We start from the raw sequence: 22,559 nt of genomic DNA, 5'->3' as shown, positions 1-22,559 counted from the left end.
CCTTTTAAAATGATAAACTTGGATTAGCTAACACAACGTGCCATTGGAATACGGGAGTGATGGTTGCTGATAATGGGCCTCTGTACGGCCAATGTAGATATTCCATAACAAATCTGCCATTTCCAACTACAATAGTCATTTACCAATTTGTAAGTCGCTCTGGATAAGAGCGTCTGCTAAATGACTTAAATGTAAATGTAAATGTAAATAGAAAAGGTACTGAAAACGTTGAAGTCCACGTATGATTGCAGGTTTGAGTGATTCGAACTGATGTATGTTTGCAGGTTTGAGTGATTCAAACTGATGTATGTTTGCAGGTTTGAGTGATTCGAACTGATGCATGGTTGCAGGTTTGAGTGATTCAAGCTGATGTATGTTTGCAGGTTTGAGTGATTTGAACTGATGTATGTTTGCAGGTTTGAGTGATTTGAACTGATGTATGTTGGAAGGTTTGAGAGAGTCGAACCGTGTGATTGTAGTACATTAGGTACTAAGTCGATGTACTAATACCAAGTTTGTATGACCTTCGGGTAAATAACAGGTGTGAGACCTAGGTTATGCTTTGAAATGGTAAAGGAGAAGTGCACGGTGTTTACTAGACAGTGGCTAGATTGGGACACATTCTAAGGCAGCACACAATTGAACCTGATAATTTCTATTGTATTCAAATTAAAACAAGTAATTGAAATATTTAACAATGACAATGACTAGTCAGGAGGCTGAGAAGGTGTTGAAAACATTGAAATCCACACTAGAAATTAATGGATGTAAAGATGGAAAGGATTGGAAGAAGAAAGGAGAAATTATACAGAGAGTGGACAGAAGAGGGCAGCCTGGATAAATACTGGTGACATAACGAAAAACATAGACTAAAATTCATTCTGATTGTAATTCAAATATTTATAGGTTTTGTATCATGGGGAACAATGAAAGACCCGCAAAGTGGATTGCAGGCTGAGTTTATTTTATGTTAATGTGGGTTGTATTTTTTAAATTTATTTTACCTTTATTTTACTAGGCAAGTCAGTTAAGAACAAATTCTTATTTTCAATGACGGCCTAGGAACAGTAGGTTAACTGCCTGTTCAGGGGCAGAACGACAGTTTTGTACCTTGTTAGCTCGGGGGTTTGAAGAACTTGCAACCTTCCAGTTACTCGTCCAACGCTCTAACCACTAGGCTACCCTGCCGCCCCGAGTTTAATGGCAGGGTATAAAGCATTTTGGGGAGACAATTTTGAGAAAGAACAAAGGAAACATCGAGGAAATTTAAAACAAATGATTTGAGGGTATTATTATAATTATTAGGTTTTATTTGTAGTAAACGTTTTGGGTTTAAGGGGATTTCCATGTTCCCAGAGACAAGATATCTTAAAGGGGTACAACTCGCATATGGAATATTAGGAGTTTTATTTTTCTGAGTTTTAATTAGACTAGTGATTTCTTTTTTTCCCTTCTTTTTTTAAGATAAAGGGTTATTTAATATGTCTAATATGGTATGGAACACGAATATAAGGGGGTGGTGTAACCTTTGACCTGTTTTCATGGCTTTCCCAGGTGGTCTGATCAGCCACAAGGGGGTGCCATTTGAATAATGAATTTGTGGTCATAGGTAATACTGTTTTTTTTAAGGTAAATTAATTATAATTGAGTTTAATTAACCTATATAAGGACTTTAGAAATTGCCACCATAGACATGTTTTTCTAAAAATCCATGAGTTTAGATAAAGCCAAACAGTGAGACATTTAGTTCAAATTTGGATACAACATACAGTTGTTACAGACAGATAGGGGGAAAATAATAGGCGCCAGGACATGAGCAAAGATAACAGAATGGGTAGATAACAGTTACTGAGTGGAGACAAAATGGAGAATTGGACATGTGGAGAATGAAAGGGGCGCTCCTACATGATAATGTCAGAACATAAGGATAATTTACTAATCTTACCTAAGTCATTATTTAGAGTAGGTAAGGTTGTTACCTGGGCAGAGCCAGGTATCAAAAGGGGGATGGGTAAGTTGTTGTGGTCTAGGATAGGATGGGGCCTATTGGATAATAAACTAATAAAAAATATATATATTCTAGTTAACAAATAGGCACAGAAGTTAAAGATATAATCAGATAGAACAAATGAGAAACTGTTTCTTAACCAAACCTGTATGTCCAAGATTTTATGCATTACAGGTGAATTAAAGGACAAGGTGATTCACTTAATCCAGTCCCTGAGGAGAATAGACTGGAGGCAGCCTCGTCGGGAGGGGCCATACCAAGTCCTCCTGGTGACTGCCTTTGCTGTGAGAATAGCTGAAAGAGCTACCAGGGGACATATCACACATTGTTGGAGGGTAGGACACCGTGACACTTCCGAACCATCAGAGTTAGAGAGAAGAACCGAAACCAATATGGCTCGGGGTTTAACTCTCTTAACGAAGCTTCCCTGACCCCGCCCTCTCATCACTGTGTAGCGTTCAAAGAAGTGAAAGTGTGTCTGGCCTCTGGCTGCTGATGTGTTTTCCAGGAAAGGGTGGGGCTTTACAGGGTAACTTGACCCATAGTTTAGACGATGAGGATTTTATATTAACCAAGCATGTGGGATCACTTAATCTGGATAAGCAGGGAAGAACTTGAGATATGTGTTTGGTTTTAACACCTGTGTCTAGGAGGGTGCCAGTGTACTTGTATAATGGTGTACCTGTATAATGGGGGAGGGTGTCCGTATGGGGATTACATGATAACCAATTTGGGACAGTTCTGGGATTGGAGAAGAGGGTATCCTTATAGCATAGGGGATCCCAGAAAGGTGGATAGGTTTTCCATGATATGGGGAAAACCTGGGAGCACTGTTGAACTCTGTAAAGGTGATGAAATCCTACTAACCATTAGGTCCATTAAGCTTTCTGATGCAGGAACCTATACCCTCGGTCTGGAAAGGGATGGGGCTGACACGATGGGTGTGTTCTCTGTAAAGGTGCTGCCTGAGCCACAGCGGTCCCAGACGAACCAGAGCCAGACCCAGAAACACTCCTCCACCACTCCAGGCCCAACCCTGCCTCCGCCAACTAAGCTACCATATCCTATCCAGGTAATTCATGTTAAGGATATCACAGATAGCGACCAATTGGGTACTGAAATTGGATATGACGGTAGGGAAAATGTGGTTGGCATACATGCGATATACTGCCAAGACATTACAAAGGAAGGATGGAGGTTTGTACTGGAAAGTTTTTACCATGTTAAACCCAACTCCACCCTTTGTAAAACTTTATCTCTAGTGTTCCCGGAAGTCCTTCCTCAAAAGGCTCCATGGGATGTTAAAGCGTACGGAGGTAACTACAGTTGCATCACTGGTACAGGTAGGGGTTTTGACTATGGACGGTTGCCTGCAGCAGATTGTAGTAATGCCACCCGGCCAGTGAAAAGCTTGAATCAAACTAAGGGTGTTGCTGATGTATGGTGGATGTGTGGCCCAAACAGGCATTTAACACCTGTCCTTAGAGGTAACTGGCAGGGTACGTGTGCTTTAGCCAGTCTGATAATACCACTAACCATTATTGAAGTTACAGCTAATCAGCTCCTGGGATCTACTAGAAAAACACCTAATGATGTTCATCCGTACTCCAGATATAAGCGTGATACACCTTGGTCTGAGGAAACAGATAATATACATTTCAACCTACTAGGTGTGCCAGTAGGTGTTCCTTAGGAATTCCAGAACCTAAACAGGAATGATGGTTTATGGCATCTACTACCAATTCTTGGGCCTGCTATTATAGATGCTAAACAGACTTCTTGGATTAATTATATCTACTATAATCAACAGAGATTCGTTAATTACACCCACACAGCTCTCACTGGTATGGCCGAGCAATTGGAGGCTACTACCCGGACCGCCAGGGAGAATAGATTGACTTTAGATATGATCCTGGCCAGTCAGGGAGGGGTTTGCAAAATGTTTGGTGAACAATGTTGTACATTTATACCTAATAATACCAGTCCTGATGGGAGTATATCAAAAGCATTGGTTGGGTTGGACGAGCTTGCGGCGGAAATGAAGGGCGTGGCTGGGGTGGAGGAGTCTGGCTGGATGTCTTGGATGGGGGTGTGGCTTGGTGAGTATGCATCCCTGATGGTTACTGGATTTCTGACCCTAATTCTTGTATTTTTATTATTGATGTATTGTGCTGCTTGCATCATACCATGTTTTAAGAAGTCTGTTACAGATGTGGTGAAGGCTTCAGGCATGATGCCTTTGCTTGATGCTCCAGTTGGAGATGCTGATACTGAATCAAGCTTTCAGGGGAGGATGGGACTGACTGAAGATGACCCATGGTTTACTGTGGGTGAGGTAGTAGAATCAATATTATACCACCACAGTTCCTTCTTTTACATTTTTGTTTTATGATAAGTTTTCTTTCCAGTATGTTTGTTCTCCCTGTTCTCCCTGTTGTGAAGGTTTGGAGTCCCTAGGTGGCATGGAGCCCACCTGGTACAGGATAGGAGTAGCTGAGAGGACCAGACGGTTTATAATAATGCTTGGCTTTGCTTTACCCTGTTTTCCATGACCAAAGTTTTATCCTATATCTAACATGTCAATAAACAATAAAGTTTTATCCTATTTTTGATAAGTGACACCCTTGTGGGTGTCAAAAGGGGGAGACAAAAGCATATTTCTATTTTTCTTTGTTGATTTTCCCTTGTATGTGACAATATTGAGCACATGGTGTGACTTGCTGTATCTTACAAAGTTGTGGTTAATCATGTACAGGGAGGGGAGGCTCATCACAAGGTTTGATTGAATTAGAAAATACTGAATAACACAATAACAGATAACAGAAACTGAGTAGTTGCAGTAACTAGGGTGTGATACCAGAACAGTGAGAATCTATACATCGACAGAGGGTAAACTCCAAGAAGCGCCAAGAAGCTAGGACTAGTCTGAGCGCCTGCGATAGGCTGAGCAAAGTCTAAACCACGCTCAGCCTCTACTGTGATAGGCCAACAGATGGGTTGGAACTATGTTTATCACAGTATAAGAACAACTGTTTACGTACATCCTGCCATTTCTCTGTTTGCCCTGCGAGGTGGGACAGAGAGCCCGTATATACAAAAATTGCATTTACCATTTATTGCTTGAATTTAATTAAAGATAATAACGACAGATTCTGACTTTTATTCTTCCTCATACCGGATTCGAAAGACGCACTCTAACACTAAGGGCTGTTCTTATGCACGACGCAACGCAGAGTGCCTGGATTACAGCCCTTAGCTGTGGTATATTGGTCATATACCACAAACCCCCGAGGTGCCTTATTGCTATTATAAACTGGTTATTATATACAGTAGTAGTGGTTGTGTATCCAGTTTTCCATTTTTTTCCATTATTGGTTTCACTCCTGTATTTCAACACTAGGTGGAGACATTGACCACAGCACACCACACCTTGGCTACATTTCAAACTCAAAGTAGACAGCCATCGGCTCTTAACCCTCAGCCCTTGAATGAGGTTTTACATCGTGTGTCTTAAATGTCCCTTGCCCAAGCGAGGAAGAGTGATGATCAGAGATGCAAAGTCCTTGGTGGAAATCTTGAAGTTGAGCTTAAAAACAACCAACCTAAAGCTATTAATGTACCTAGTAAGCTAACATAGCTAGCTAGCACTCCTGTCGGGTAGCTAGCTAAAGTTAGCTATAATGTTAACTGGCTGGCTAGTTTTATAGTTTGGTCATTTATTGCAATACATTTCAGAATTCCCCAAAATATGTTTATGAATCTAGCTCCGTTTTATTATCTCCTCACTACGAGACTAAGCCAATTTGCCAATGATTAAAACAATGTCATTTATATATATTTTAGCAAACTATCTTCATAAATATTTCTGACATGCCGAAAATGCAGCCTTGTTGATTAAATTTGACCCTTCGCGGCCACCAGAGTTTGACACGTGAAGGGAAAAGGGGGATACCTAGTCAGTTGTACATCACATGATAGTGAGTGTATTACTACAAATATTTGTACTACTCCCTTCACAGACCATAGGGCTATTTACATTGATTTCAAAATATTTATCCATGATACTAACCTTGGTAGAGCATCTTACTGGAAGCTAAATAGCTCATTATTAAATAATGATATAGTTAAATTTGAGGTTAAAAATCTGCTTTCACACTTTTGGGAAAGGGTTTGTGAAGAAAAATCTTATTGCAAGAACTGGGAGCTCTTTAAATTTGAGGTGTCCAAATACCTTAGAAAATATGGCAGTAATCTTGCTAAGACCAGAAGAGCTGAGGAGGAAAAGATGATCATTAAGATAACTTCCCTTTCTCAGAGGTCCCCAGCCGAGGAGAAGATGGAACTGATTGAGTTACAAAATAAACTGGATAATATTTATAAATTAAAAGCAGAAGGAGCCTTTATTAGATCCAGGAAAAAATGGATTGAGGAGGGAGAACAGAATTCATCCTATTTCTTTAGACTTGAGAAATTTCACTCTAAAAATAACACTATCCATAAGTTAAACATTGATGGTGTTATTACAGATGACCAAAAATTAATCGCTAAATACTGTAACAATTTGTACAGAAAATGGTATAGCTCTACGTACTGTCAGGAATCCACAGATATGTTTTTTAATTCACTGAATAATGTTCACTCTATCAGTGATATAGGATCTAAACAGTGTGATGAACCCATCAAAGTTGAAAAGATTATAGAGTCTATCAAACATCTAAAGAACAATAAATCACCAGGTGTTGATGGAATTACATCAGAATTTTTCAAATTATTTTCTGAACAAGTAGCTCCCTTCCTATTTGAGGTCTTTTTAGAGAGTATTAAAAACAATGTTCTCCCTCCTACAATGAGTCAGGGGTTAATAACACTGATGCCTAACTATAAGCATGAAAAATAAGTGCTCATCGATAACTGGCGTCCAATTTGTCTTCTTAATAATGACTACGATATTAGCCTTACTACTTGCAAAAATAATTAAAGAAGTCCTGGATGCAATCATTGATGAAACACAGTCTGGCTTCATGAGGAACAGACATATTTATAACAATGTCAGACTAGTATTAGACATACTTGACTACTCAGACCTAATAACTGAGGATAGCTTCATATTATTTTTAGATTTTTATAAAGCATTTGACACAGTAGAGCATCAGTTTCTCTTCCACTCCCTTGAGAGACTTGGCTTTGGGGATTTTTTCTGTAAGGCTATTAAGACTCTCTATGCAAATGGTAACAGCTCTATCAAATTGAAATATGGCACCTCACCTAGATTTGAGTTGTCCTATCTCTCTGTACCTGTTTTTATTAATCACCCAACTTCTTGCAAATTCTTTAAATAATAGTCCTGTACAAGGTATTTCCATAGCTGGTAAAGAAATTATTATAAGCCAACTGGCTGATGATAATACACTTTTTCTGAAAGACGCTAACCAAATTCCCATATCGATCAATGTGATACAATCCTTTTCCAAAGTGTCTGGTCTATATCTGAACATTAATACGTGTGAACTCATAGCTGTCAAAGATTGTGTGACACCTTCATATTATGGTATTCCAGTAAAAGAAGAACTTACATATTTAGGCATAACCATTACAAAGGATCAGAAGTCTAGAGGCTTACTAAATTTTAAGCCTCTTATTAAAAATACCCAGAAGAAGCTAAATCAATGGCTACAGAGGGACTTATCTTTAAAAGATAGAGTCCTAATAACCAAGGCCGAAGGTATCTCTAGACTAACATATGGTGCTCTATCTTTATATCTTGACAGTAAAATAAGCAAGGAGATAGACCAGATGCTTTTCAACTTTCTTTGGAGAAACCGTACCCATTACATTAGGAAAACTGTTGTAATGAACACTTGTGAGAATGGTGGACTGAATTTTCTGGACTTTACTACTTTAAATAATACTTTTAAGATCAATTGGATAAAACAATTCCTAAGAAGACCCACTTCTATCTGGAATTTTATTCCTCATCATGTCTTCTCTACTTTTGGTGGCCTTAACTTGTTGTTTTGCATATAATATTGACAAAGTTCCAGTGAAACTTTCTGCTTTTCATCGGCAGGTTTTCTTGTCATGGTCCTTAATTTATAAACACAAATTTTCTCCACACAGATATTATATATGGAATAATCATGATATATTGTATAAAAATACGTCTTTGTTTTTAGAATATTGGTTCCGAAATAATATCCTATTGGTGAGCCAACTGGTAAAGGCAGAGGGTCTTTTACTCAGTTATAAAGAATTCTTATCACTTTACAAGGTCCCTGTAACACCTAAAGATTTTGCAATTGTTTTAAATGCCATTCCCTCAGGTGTTGCTCTGTTATTCAGGAACGTGTCAAGACCTGACCCTCAGAGCCTACCTTCTATTGACACTGTTGACTCATCAGTAGGAAAGATTTGTTTGTCTTTTGGTCCATTCAACAACAGAGCGATACGATCCTTGTTTCAGCAGGGTGTTGTATACCTTATGTCATGCCTTATTGGAATGGATTTATTGATAATATCTGCTGGAAAGTTTGGATGTTGCCACACACATGCCTACTTGTTAACAAAATTAAGGAAGTTTCCTTTAAAATTATTCATAAATATTATCCTGCCAACCACTATATGAAGACGTTTAAAGGAAAACATCAACTCAAATTGCTCCTTTTGTAATGACCACCCAGAAACAGTGCTGCATCTTTTTTGGCATTGTATTAATGTAAGAAAACTGTGGCAAGACATCAGTAGGTTTATAATTGAACACATATATGAAGATTTTACACTATTGTGGAGAGATGTACTGTTTGGATTCTTTACATACAATAGAAATAAGCGGAAACATTTTTATGTAATTTATTTCATTATTATTTTGGCCAAATTTCATGTACACAAATGTAAATTTACAAACAGAAAACCACATTTTCGTACCCTACAAAAAGAAATTGAACTGTATTTTAAGACGGTTAAATGCTCTACTAACAAAAAAGTTGTTAGAATTGTAAGTATATACATGTCCCTTAAGGTCCTTGTGTAATTGTAATGTGATATTGTACCCCCTAGCTCGATTGTCCATTGTTTGTAATCTATGTATGCTTGTGTTCCCTCATGTGCTTTATGTATTGATTTGTTGTTAATACAAAAATATCTAATAATAATAAAATTAAATAAAATTAAAAAGAAAAAAAAAGAGACGCAGCAATTTGCCTCGTGATTGAACCGCCCACTAATGTAGCCGCACCTCCGCCTAAACTATTCTAAGGTTGAAGGGGGTTTAGCAAATTTTTATACATGATTAAAAGAGCACCTTTCTGGTCACATATACCGTAAATGACACAATATATGAATTTAAACATGCATTAACTACAAATGTTAAAGCTTGGTTTAAGTGCCCTATGTTTTTCATTATAAGATACAGCGGCTGTTTTTCCACTTCATAAACATAATGGTACCTTCTAAAATAACATGAAAACATGACTCGAGTCATGTGATGCGACAATATAAATAAGGAAGTTTAAATCCATGTGTGAAATATTTCAGTCGTAAGTAACTTTCCATCTGCAATTAATCGTAATGAAGTGTGGCGGTACTGCCGAGGCGAAGGATGCCACACCCGAAGTGCAGCAAATCTGCGATGAGGTAAGCATATTTCCTTCATTTATCCTGCATAGTCTAGCTGAGGAACACTCAACTCCGTTATCGAGGCAGAGTTGAGTATTGAAAGCTGGTCGCGCGATTTGCTAACAGCATTGTGTTCCCATTCGTTGATTTATATTTTTACAAGAGTGTAAACACTTACCTGTACTTATGTTTGTCTTGCACCACTGCGGTCCTTCAGCGGGGCGCTGAAAGTCATACTTTTAATGAACATTTATCGAAAACAACCACCGATTTGTGTTGCTCAACTCGGCGCGAGAGTCCCAGTTGTAGTTTACTACATCAAGGCCGCTACGTCTCCAGTTGATTAATGCAAATTAAGAAAAAGTCGGTTCTCGAAAAGTATTTATAAAAATTATGAATTTCAGCACTCTGCGGAAGGATCGCAGTTGTACAGGACAAACTTGGATGCATGAAAGTTTTTTCAGAATCGTCATTATTACTAGTATCGGCTGATGGTGACTCAACGTTGTTGCGAGAATCTCGTGACCAGTTATTAATTCTCACCTCCGCCTCGATAGAGGAACGAAGTTGCGCGTTCCTCATCTGTCCCTCTGAACATCTTTCTAACAGCGTTGAGACTCGGACTTGATGGTGTGATCTTAAACCTTTTATTGAATAATAAGCTCTACAGTGTGTATTGTCAACGTTCAATCTATAGGACTGTAGGTGTGCATGTGCGTAGGCTATATGGAGGATATGTGGGATGCTGTGGGAACAGCTGAGTCATTGCCTGAGTATTGTTAAATGTTTCTAGATGAAGCCATATGCAGAGGAGAAAGCTGCAAAGAAGTTTGACGTCTTTGCTGCCAAAACATTCGCAACGCAAGTTGTGGCTGGGACCAACTTCTTCATTAAAGTGAGTGTTACATTTTATAAATATAATTTCTAGCCTTTCAGTTATGCTAAAATAGTCACCAGTTTCACTAAATTATATTTATTAACCCTAGATGGCTGACATTGTTTTGAAGCCACAGTACATAATTGTATTTTTTTAGAAAGCTATAAAATAAATGCATTGATTAATGTCTACATTTGTTTTTGACTATATTAGACACCTTTAATGCATAGGCCTACTTTTAAATTATATTAAGTGAACTGAACGTGAAAGTATTTTAAAATTCCTTCATTTTTTCAGAGTACCAATGTCACTGTCTCCAATACAACAAATACTTTATTTTGGTTTCAAGCTCGGTGACAGCCTGCCACATCCTCACAACCCCTGTGTGGGGTTCAAAGCATTGGGCTGCATCAAAAGGTTATAGGGAGTGAGGAAGGTGGTGGCACCTTAATTGGGGAGGACAGGCTCATAGTCATGGCTGAAATGGCATTGATGGAATGGTATCTAACACATGGTTTCCATGTGGTTGAAGTCATTCCATTTACCATATTCCAGGCATTATTATAAGCCTTCATCCCCTTGGCAGTCTCCTGTGGAGTGAACATGTACATACTGGAAGAGCTATGTGAACTCTAAACAAACAGGACTCTGAGTAATGATCTGTCTCCCCATCACCTATTCTTCACTCACCGGCCCCTATTCCATCCTTTTCTCATAGGTCCATGTTGGTGGAGATGAATTTGTGCACCTGCGGGTCCATAGAACTCTACCCCATGCTGGTGGGAAACTGGAGCTTCATGGCGTACAGACATCCAAAGCTCAACATGACCCCATTGGTTTCTTCTGATTACCTGTAACTCCCTGCAGGGGATGCCACACCTCTAATCCATGCCTGGATCATGTGTACCCTTGTTTATTATGGTCACCTGTATTGTAAACTACTGGTGTTAAATGTCTGTCTTTTGTACTAAAAGCTGTCTACACCTTTGACTAAATGGCTTTTGCTAGAACATAAATACAAATTTGACAGAAGACTTGTTTTTGTCAATCTGTGGCGGTTAGTAGTGACTAACCTGTTTCTCGGGATTGCGTGGTACATTTCGGGGAGGAGCGATTCAATTGGGTTTGTTTTTAATTTAGAAAAAAAAAGTTTAAATCCAGTGCAGTCTTTGAATTGAGGACTTCAAATAAAGGTCTCCTTAAAATCGGTACAGCTGGAGGAAGTGATTTGACACCCTCGTGCAGTTTTCCTTCCTGCAAAGAAGCCTCTGATTATAGCTCTATACTGTTGAAAATCTATTTTTTGAATTTAAGATAGAAAGATGTATAATTACTTTTGGTTCTGGACATCAAAATTAAATGTTGGCAACAGGAAAGGGTGCATCAATTGCGGTTTTTCTTTTTTTTCTGAAAACAATTGGGTGTCCACTGCATGAAACTCAAGAGGACTGCAACCATTCTAGAGGTGATCACAACTTGTAATGACAGCATGATTGGCTGATGGCAGCTTTTACCTGTTAAATTCCACATGCACACAAAGCTGATAACTGCTAGTTATCCCTTTGCCTTGGAGGTTTGAGGGGAATAAAAAGTAGAGGTTTATGGGAAGAATACAGTGTACAAAACATTAGGCACCCCTTCCAAATAATGAGTAGAAATCCCACCCCCACTCCAATTACACTCACAGTTTAATTAAGTTGGCTGAATGTCCTTTGGGTGGTGGACCATTCTTGATACACAGGTGACAAAGTGGAAAAACAGCTGCATTGCAGTTCTTGAGACAAACTGTTGCACTTGGCTGGCACCTGCTACCATACACTGTTAAAAGGCACTTCAATATTTTTTTCTTGCCCACTCACCCTCTGAGTGGCACACATACACAATCCAAGTCTCCAGGCGTATACACTTTAACATGTCTCCTCCCCTTCATCTACACTGAAGTGGAGATAAGTGACATCAATAAGAGATTATAGCTTTCTTATGTCAGTCTGTCATGGAAAGAGCAGGCGTTCTTAAAGTTTGTACATTTAAGTATCCTATTCTATAAGCCACCAGATTAAGAGAGTAGGTGAACACCACTAGAATGATCAAATAAAATTGTATTTGTCCTATGCGCCGACTACAACTAGCCCTTAACCAACAATGCAGTTTTACAAAAATTAACTCCATGACATAAGGCTATATACAGTGCCTTTGGAAAGTATTCAGACCCCATTTTCCACATTGTTACGTTATTTCCAAAATGTATTTTTATTTTTTTAGTTCCTCCACAATCTACACTCAATACCCCATAATGACAAAGCAAACACATTAACATTTTTTAAAATAAATGCTTTATTTACATAAGTATTCAGACCCTTTGCTCTGAGTCTCAAAATTGAGCTCAGGTGCATCCTGTTTCCATTGATCATCTTTGAGGTGTTTCTACAACTTGATTGGAGTCCACCTGTGCAATTGATTGGACATGATTTGTAAAGGCAAACACCTGTCTATATAAGGTCCCTCAGTTAACAGTATATGTTAGAGCAAAAACCAAGCCATGAGGTCGAAGGAATGAGCCGTAGAGTTCTGCGTCAGGATTGTGTCGAGACAGCTCTGGGGAAGGTTAAAGAAAAAGATTGTCTGCAACATTAAAAGGCTCCAAGAACTCAGTGGCCTCCATCATTCTTAAATGGAAGTCTGGAACCACCAAAACTCTTCCTAGAGCTGGCCGCCCGGCAAAACTGAGCAATCGGGGGAGATGGGATAACATTCCAGAAGGACAACTATCTCTGCAGCTCTCCACCGATCAGGGCTTTATGGTAGAGTACCAGACAGAAGCCACTCGTCAATAAAAGGCAAATGACAGCCCGCTTGGAGTTTGCCAAAAGGCACCAAAAGGACTCTCGGACCATGAGAAACTAGATTATCTGGTCTGATGAAACCTGAATGCCAAGCGTCAAGTCTGGTGGAAACCTGGCACCATTCCTACGGTGAAGCATGGTGGTGGGGATGTTTTTCAGGGACTGGGAGCCTACTGGTAGTCAGGATCGAGGCAAAGATGAACAGAGCAAAGTACAGAGAGATCCTTGCTGAAAACCTGCTCCAGAGTGTTCAGGACCTCAAACTGGGGGCAAAGGATAGCCTTCCAACAGGACAACAACCCTAAGCACACAACCAAGACAATGCAGGAGTGGCTTCGGGGACAATTCTCTGAATGTCCTTGAGTGGCCCAGCCAAAGCCCGGACTTGAACCCAATCGAACATCTCTGGAGAGAACTGAAAATAGCTGTGCAGCAACACTCCCCATCCAACCTGACAGAGCTTGAGAGGATCTGCAGAGAGGAATGGGAGAAAATACCCAAATGCAGGTGTGCCAATTTTGTAGCGTCATACCCAAGAAGACTCAAGGCTGTAATCACTGCAAAGGTACTTCAACAAAGTACTGAGTAAACGGTCTGAATACTTGTCATATTTTAATACATTTGCTAAAGTTTCTGACCTTCCTATAGACAAGTGTGTGTGTAAAAGGGTCTGAGTACTTCTCAAATAAACTGTATAGGGGGTACCAAGTCATTGTGCGGGGGTACAGGTTAGTCGAGGTAATTGAGAAAATATGTACAGTACCAGTCAAACGTTTGGACACACCTACTCATTCCTGGGGTTTTCTTTAGAATAATAGTGATGAAATCAAAACTATGAAATAACACATGGAATCATGTGATAAAGAAAATATATTTTAGATTCTTCAAAGTAGCCACCGTTTGCCTTGACAGCTTTGCACACTCTTGGCATTCTCTACCAGGTTCATGAGGTAGTCACCTGGAATGCATTTCAATTAACAGGTGTGCCTTAAGTTAACTTGTGGAATTCCTTTCCATTTTAATGTGTTTGTGCCAATCAGTAGTGTTGTGACAAGGTAGGGGTGGTATACAGAATATAGTCCTATTTGGTAAAAGACCGAGTCCATATTATGGCAGTAACAGCTCAAATAAGCAAAGAGAAACAACAGTCCATTACTTTAAGACATGGTCAGTCAATACGGAAAAAGTGCAGTGGCAAAAACCATCAAGCGCTATGATTAAACTGACTCTCATGAGAACCACCACATTAGAGTTACCAACCTCAGAAATTGCAGCCCAACTAAATGCTCCATACAGTTCAAATAACAGACTCATCTCAGCATCAACTGTTCAGAGGAGACTGAATCAGGCCTTCATTGTCAAATTTCTGCAAAGACAATACACTACTAAATGACACCAATAAGAAGAAGATAATTGCTTTGGCCAAGAAACACGAGTAATGGACATTAGACCAGTGGAAACCTGTCCTTTGGTCTGATGAGTCCAAATTGGAGATTTTTGGTTCCAACCGCTGTGTCTTTGTGCGACGCTGTTGAGCGGATGATCTCCCCATTTGTGGTTCCCACTGTGAAGCATGGAAGAGGAGATGTGAGAGTGCTTTGCTGGTGACGCTGTCAGTGATTTATTTAGAATTCAAGGCACACTTAACCAGCATGGCTATCACAGCATTCTGCAACGATACGCCATCCCATCTGGTTTGCGCTTAAGTGAAGGAAAAGCAGCCAACAAGTGCTCAGCATAACTCCTGCAAGACTATTGAAAAAGCATTCCAGTTGAAGCAGGTTGAGAGAATGCCAAGAGTTTATAAAGCTGGCCTTAGGCAAAGGGTGGCTACTTTGAAGAATCTAAAATTTAAATACATTTTGATTTAACACTTTCTTGGTTACATATGTGTTATTTAATAGTTTTGACGTTTTCACTATTATTCTACAATGTAGAAAATGGTCCAAATATATAAAAACCCTTGAATGAGTAGGATTGTCCAAACTTTTGGCTGGTACGGAACATGTCGGTAGGGGTAAAGTGTGGCTTCGAGACAAAAGCGACTATGCATAGATAATAAACAGCGAGTAGCAGCAGTAGCGAGTAGCAGCAGTCCAGGTAGCCAATTGTTCAGCAGCCTTATGGCTTCAGGGTAGAAGCTGTTAAGGAGCCTTTTGGACCTAGACTTTTTGAAGATCTAGGGGCCCATGCCAAATCTTTTCAGTCTCCTGTGGGGGGAATAGGTGTTGTCGTGCCCTCTTCACGACTGTCTTGGTGTGTTTGGACCATGATAGTTTGTTGATGATGGGCCACCAAAGAACTTGAAGCTCTCAACCTGCTCCACTACAGCCTGTCAATGTGAATGGGGGCGTGTTTGGCCCTCCTTTTACTGTAGTCCACGATCAGCTCCTTTGTCTTGCTCACATTGAGGGAGATGTTGTTATACTGGCACCACCCTGCCAGGTCTCTGACCTCCTCCCTATAGCCTGACTCGTGGTTGTCGGTGATCAGGCCTACCACCGTTGTGTCGTCAGCAAACTTTTTTAATGATAGTGTTGGAGTCGTGTTTGGCCAGGCAGTCGTTGGTGAACAGGGAGTACAGGAAGGGAAAAAGCATGCACCCTTGAATAAGGTCAATGCTGACCATGATGCTCGTGGTGGCGTTGCCTTGCTTTCTGAAGCTGGCGAGTATGACATAACATAGTATGCAGCGTGACACTCAGGACATAATCATGTGATTATGATAAGTGTTACAGGATAGGCTACAGAAACAACCTTGAGTGACTCACGGACTTCCTTGTTTTATATATTTTTTATATGAAGAAACTCAAAGAAACGCAAAACCAAGAAAAAGAGGATGTCATTACGCAGAGGAGTGAAGAAGATTCAAGAAGCCCTGGGGGAGTCATACGTTATAACTTGACTTGTTTGCCTGTGTACTCTTCCTCTCTTTCTCTCCCCCACACCACCACTGTGTTTTCTGGGTGATTCCTTGCATGTGACACTGTGTGGTGATTAAAACTTTATTAAGAATTGAGAGCCTTGATGTTAAAACTGTTACGTTTCATATCCACATTTTTCTCTGTCCTTTCTGTCTGTTTTTCTGTCTGCCTGTCTGGCATTCATCAGTGATTAAAACAATAATTTCTGACCTTACAATTTAGAAAAAGTTATTGTTAAGGGTGTCTGTAAGACAGGTGAGTATAGTAAAATTGAGAGAAACCTAATGAAGACAACATACACATACTGTGAATGTTTTAGTGAACTGTTGTCTAATTAGTTTCCCTCATTTGGTTTCCTCCTGTCCTTTATCCCTACAGTCAGCTATTTATCAGGGATTTTATTAAAAATATATATAATTAGGTCAGTGCTTATGTTTGTCCTATTTCACACATGTACACGTGTATTAATACGCATATTTTATTTAATTATCAAGCAGAACAGAAGAACCACCAGGATCCGAACCTCGTAGGGTTAGAGTTGAATACCCCTGTAAGAGATGTTCTGCTTTATATCATCTAATGATTCAAAGACTTGTACTCTCCTCTGTCCTCAACTTGAAGAACACCATGTCAATACTGTAGATGGACAGCAGAGGTCCTCTTCCTCATGGAATATGCTACCGTGCAAAGTTGGGGTGAAAAGACAGCAGAGGTCCTCTTCCTCATGGAATATGGTACCGTGCAAAGTTGGAGTGAAAAGACTTGCAGTAACATTTTGAAGCTTCTGCAGTCAAACCACAAACTGAGTCTGCCATCTGTCAGTATGAACATAGTGGCACACTATCTTACAGGGATTCAATACAATTGATGACTGTCCATTTTCTTGCTCATAGTACATACTAGTTCATCTAGAACAACATAGTAATACCCAAATGTGCAGGTTCAGTCAGTAGACTACAAGCCATACATAAGTGGCAACCTTAGGTCAAACTTAACATTTACATTTACAATGACATTTTTTGTTAATAAGAGAATGTTCCAGTAAACTATTTTGTCCACTCAATCAAGTGGTTTGATTTTATTTGCACCCTTGAATTAAGCACACAAATATTGTCATTAGATACTGAGAACATTTCTTGATTTGATTTCTCAATATTGGACTGATTCATGGTTTCCAGACCACTGTTTCAACTGGCAAGGTATGTGGGTTGCAGGTGTGTCTGTGTCTTTTAGACTTGCCCACACCTGTTTCAGGAGTTCCATCCCAGTATGTCTATCGCCTTACCTTAAACCTTAAGTCCAACAGTCAAAAGAGTGAAACATTTACCACTGGAAAATAGTTTCTTACCTCATCTCGTGTTTTAGAACTTTTATAAGAATGGCTTGCCTGAAGCAGTATCCGATTTAAAGGGATAGATCCCCTAAAAAGATAAGTGGAGAATCATATTAGGTTGTGTTTTGAGGGGACTATACATTTAAAAATGTTGACCTGAGATGAATCAAACTGAGATTACATGAAGGCTTGCTCTACCTCTTCCAGCAAGGTTTTACACTGATAGTTAAGATTTAATATTAAACCACAAACACGCTCGCGCACACACACACACACACACACACACACACACACACACACACACACACACACACACACACACACACACACACACACACACACACACACACACACACACACACACACACACACACACACACACACAAAGAGATTCAGGGCTTGTGTGTTAGGGGGAGCTCTGTTTACCATCCAAAGTGCTGACAGTTAGTTTTGATTATCTGTTTCCTGCCCACAGAAAGCACTGGAGAGGCAGACACTTCATTGTTCATCACTGTCTTTGTGGGGGATGGGGGGGGGGGACGCTGCTCCTGTTTGAACCCATCCCACCTCCAGGGTTCTATAGAGGGAGGAGTGACTGGGAGGTCCCGGCCACACCCTCCACAAGCCCCATCTCCACCCGTTGGTAGTGTGTGTGTGTGTGTGTGTGTGTGTGTGTGTGTGTGTGTGTGTGTGTGTGTGTGTGTGTGTGTGTGTGTGTGTGTGTGTGTGTGTGTGTGTGTGTGTGTGTGTGTGTGTGTGTGTGTGTGTGTGTGTGTGTGTGTGTGTGTGTGTGTCTAGGGGGTGTGGTATAGAGATGGTGACAGGTAGCAGGTTATGTATGGGAAGAGGGAGGGGAGGGGGGTTATGTAAGCGCATGCTCTACAGTATATATAGGAGTGAGAGGCAGCGAAGAAAAACAGATCTCCTGTTCTGTCCTCTTCCTCGTACAACCACTTACTTTACAATTCTTGATACTGACCCTGCTCAGCTGTAGTCATGGCGACCATGCTGCTGAGAGCGCTAGGAGCACTGCTCTGCTCCTTGGTTGTCACCGCTGAGGTTCTTCCCCAAGGAGACTTCAATCTACAGGGGGTAAGAGAGAATGAAGAGAGGGATTATCAAATCAGGGATATATTGAAAATCAAATGATGAGGACCAAACTAGAGATTATTATAGAGAAAAAATGTACTGAAAAAAAGGAAAGAAAAAAGAAACTGTGATACAAATGGAAATGATTAAGAGAAATGTGGGAATTCTAGCGACACATTTTCAGATTGAGAATTTCATTTATAAATGATTCAGGGATATTCCAGTATTAGCTCTCACAGATTTATGATCGGAAAATTCTGTGACCCCACAAACAGGAATGAGAAGGTGTTGTAATCTAATCAGGGCTGGGTTTTTTTCAGGTTGCAGGAAAGTGGTACCTGATTGGATTTGCTACTAATGCCCAGTGGTTTGTCAGCCACAGGGCCGGCATGAAGATGGGCACCGCCATGCTGACACCAACTGTTGAAGGAGACCTGGACATGGCATATGCTAGCCTGAAGTGAGTGAGTGAGTGAGTGAGTGAGTGAGTGAGTGAGTGAGTGAGTGAGTGAGTGAGTGAGTGAGTGAGTGAGTGAGTGAGTGAGTGAGTGAGTGAGTGAGTGAGTGTGAGTGAGTGAGTGAGACTTTCTGCTGAACCCGAATGAACTGTATTGTCTCTGTAGCACTGATGGCTCCTGCTGGAGAATGAACCACCTGGCTGAGAAGACAAACCTTCCTGGGAAATTCATCTTCAAGAGCCAGCGTAAGTCTATAACCTACACACATACACACACACACAGGGCCGGTTATAACCTTTTGTGGGCCCTAAGCGAGATTTGGTTACAGGGCCCACACCTCGCAGAAAAACATTTTAGTTGCCCCCTCTAGACAGTGTAGAGAAACATTCCCTGCAATTCTACACATTTTGCCATGGGGCAAAGTGAAACTGTGCAGTTTTATAACTAACTTTGTTATGACTTATGCCACATTAATATGGTCTGAGTGAGAATGACTAACAAACTCGATGGGGGCTCCCCAACTGATGATGCAAAACCAAATTGCACCTGGTGTATTCTACTATTCTTACCAATGATATATGTAAACCCTGGATTGCTGATGCTATGTATTAAGCAATGAGAGACTTTGAAGCCACTGGATGGCCACATTGGCACTCCTCAGAAAAGCAGTCCTCCATAGGAATAAATGTAACAACATTACATGTATTTAAGTGTTTTTGTTGTTGTAGTGGGGACAGTAACATTAGTACTTTATAAGTATTATATAAAATATTATATAAACTTGTTTTATATCTTTTCAAATGTTTCATTTTTTATGTTTAGCTCACACAATATAGTTTAAAAGTATGCACTAAGGTGTCTGTAATAGAACAAGTGTTTCAAAAGCAAATGTAGACTTTTATAAAAGCCTTTCTATAGCTTCCAAAATATATTTTACAACGGTGGGGGAGTGCCAAGATGGAGTCACGGTGGCTTCAAGACATCGCCCCCTGTCAGTCATCTAGTATATGTATAAACTGTTTGTTGAGACCCGACTGAATTCCTAAAAAATATATATATGTTGCTTATGCCTGGAACCCTGCTCATATATATATATATATATACACACACACACACCACACACACACACAAAAATGTGTGTGTCTATTCACCCCTCCTTAGGCTGGAATAATGAAAATGACATGCGTGTCGTTGATGTTAAGTATGATGAGTACGCCCTCATTCACACCATCAAGACCAAGGGAGGTGTTTCAACTGTGCTCAACAAACTGTATGGTAAGTTCTTTTCCACTCCTCTGTTAATTCCTATAACTCAGTCTCATTTTGTCACTATTTTTCCCCCATAATTTGTTAGCAATCTTGCATTATAAATTGTATTGTATCCTTCATAGTATATTTAGTCTGCCATGTTCTGCATGTGTGGTGTCTACAGCCCGCGGGACAGACCTGAGCCCTGACCTGCTGCAGAAGTTTAAGCAGTTCTCCCTGGACACTGGCATTCTGCCTGAGAACATTGCTATCCTCCCCAAAAACGGTTAGTCCCATTTCTGTTTGTGACGTGTATTTAAGGGTGTTATTAAATCCATATTGCAGAAGTTCAGCGTTACAGCGTGGTTGAAATGTAAAGTCAACATTCCTGCGTTAGCGGAGACTGCATTTCATGGTGCATATGTAACCGCTGCATATTTCTGCTCAATCAGATTTACCTTAACATTTCCAGCCTGCAATCTGTAATGCTTCAGCGGTACCAGTTGAATAGAGCCCCAAATTGAACAATATTTCTGGATAGAAGTGTGGAATGTCTCAGGCCTTCTTTCTCTCTTTCTACAGATGAGTGCCCCGCTGCGTAATTTCATCGATGCTCATCACTTCCAAAGCGTCCTCCCTTGATCCTTCTGCATGGCTTTGCTACTTGATGGGTAGGCAGACACATGGCAACTGTGACAACCAAGAACCACCTTAAGCTGCAGTGACCCACCTGGTTCCGCCTTAACCTGCAGCTACGCTACATTACCCACTGAAGCCTAGTTTTCTACTTCCCCGATTTGTTCCAATAAAATACTGTCTGGTGCTTTATCCGTTTGTCAGGCATCCTACTCTTATATATGACGGTATTTAATACCTCTGATCCTAAGTAATATAAGCTGCTTTAGAAGTCTGATCACATGTATGCCCTATTGTAAACCCAGCTGTAAAAGAAAATGTTATCCTACTCCTTGCAGTTATTAGTTGACAATTACACACAGGGCCTTCAGGAAGTATTCATAACGGTTTACTCTTTCCACATTGTGTTGTGTTACAGCCTGAATTTAAAATGGATTCAATTGAGATTTTGTGTCAATGGCCTGTGGTGGATAAAGTTACCCAATTGTCATACAGATCAGAGGCAATTGGGATGTTCTCTTGATAAGTGTGTGAATTGGACCATTTTCTTGTCCTGCTAAGCATTCAAAATGTTACTAGTACTTTTGGCTGTCTGGGAAAATGTATGGAGTAAAAGGTACATTATAAGTATTTTTACAACACTGACTGTCCTACACACAATACCCCATAATGTCAAAGTGGAAATATGTTTTTAGAAATGTCTTGAGTCAATAATTATTCAAGCCCTTTGTTATGGCAAGCCTAAATAAGTTCAGGAGTAAAAATGTGCTTAACAAGTCACATAAGTTGCATGGACTCACTCTGTGTGCAGTAATAGTGTTTAACATGATTTTGAATGACTACCTCATCTCTGTACCCCACACATGATCTGTAAGGTCCCTCAGTCAAGCAGTGAATTTAAAATACAGATTCAACCAAAAAGACAGTTTCCAATGCTGTGCAAAGAAACGCACCTCATTAGTAAATGGCAAAACAATTAAAAAAGCAGACATTGAATATTCTTTTGAGCATAGTGTAATGATTAATAGCACTTTGGGTGGTGTATCAATATACCCAGTCACTACAAAGATACAGGCATCCTTCCTAATTCAGTTGCCGGAGAGGAAGGAAACTGCTCAGGTATTTCACCATGAGGCCCATGGTTACTTTAAAACAGTAAAATGGCTGTGATAGAAAATGAAGAATGGATCAACAACATTGTAGTTATGACACGAGTGAAAAGAAGGAAGCCTCTAAGGAATACAAATATTCCAAAACATGCATCCTGTTTGCAATAAGTCGCTAAAGTAAAACTGCAAATGTGGCAAAGAAATTAACTTTGTCCTGAATACAAAATATTAGGTTTAGGGCAAATCCAACACATCACTGAGTACTACTCTTCATATTTTCCAAGCATGGTGGTGGCTGCATAATGTTATGGTTATGCTTGTCATTGGCAAGGACTAGGGGAGTTGTTTAGGATAAAAAATAAAAGGAATAGAGCTAAGCACAGACACAATCCTAGTGGATAACCTGGTTGTCTGCTTTCCAAC

The 22,559-nt window shown here is 40.0% G+C and overlaps 2 protein-coding genes across 2 annotated transcripts; both read left to right on the top strand.

The window, feature by feature from the left end:
• The first annotated feature begins 9,476 nt into the window (after nucleotides 1–9,476).
• On the top strand, nucleotides 9,477–11,528 carry LOC124007049 (cystatin-B-like). The gene is made up of 3 exons (XM_046317314.1): nucleotides 9,477–9,637; nucleotides 10,413–10,514; nucleotides 11,215–11,528. Exons 1-3 carry the CDS (start codon nucleotides 9,572–9,574, stop codon nucleotides 11,341–11,343), a joined length of 297 nt encoding a protein of 98 aa, XP_046173270.1. The 5' UTR covers nucleotides 9,477–9,571; the 3' UTR covers nucleotides 11,344–11,528.
• Nucleotides 11,529–18,502: 6,974 nt separating this feature from the next.
• Nucleotides 18,503–21,219, top strand: LOC124007048 (lipocalin-like). The gene is made up of 6 exons (XM_046317313.1): nucleotides 18,503–18,688; nucleotides 19,006–19,145; nucleotides 19,309–19,388; nucleotides 20,305–20,418; nucleotides 20,576–20,677; nucleotides 20,974–21,219. The coding sequence occupies exons 1-6, from the start codon at nucleotides 18,593–18,595 to the stop codon at nucleotides 20,991–20,993; spliced, it is 552 nt and encodes a 183-aa protein (XP_046173269.1). The 5' UTR covers nucleotides 18,503–18,592; the 3' UTR covers nucleotides 20,994–21,219.
• The last annotated feature ends 1,340 nt before the right edge of the window (nucleotides 21,220–22,559 follow it).

This window comes from Oncorhynchus gorbuscha, linkage group LG20 (assembly GCF_021184085.1).
Source record: "Oncorhynchus gorbuscha isolate QuinsamMale2020 ecotype Even-year linkage group LG20, OgorEven_v1.0, whole genome shotgun sequence".
Classification (NCBI taxonomy): Eukaryota; Metazoa; Chordata; class Actinopteri; order Salmoniformes; family Salmonidae; genus Oncorhynchus; species Oncorhynchus gorbuscha.
The sequence above is the reverse complement of the archived record's forward strand: the minus strand, read 5'-3'. Positions and strand labels throughout refer to the sequence as shown.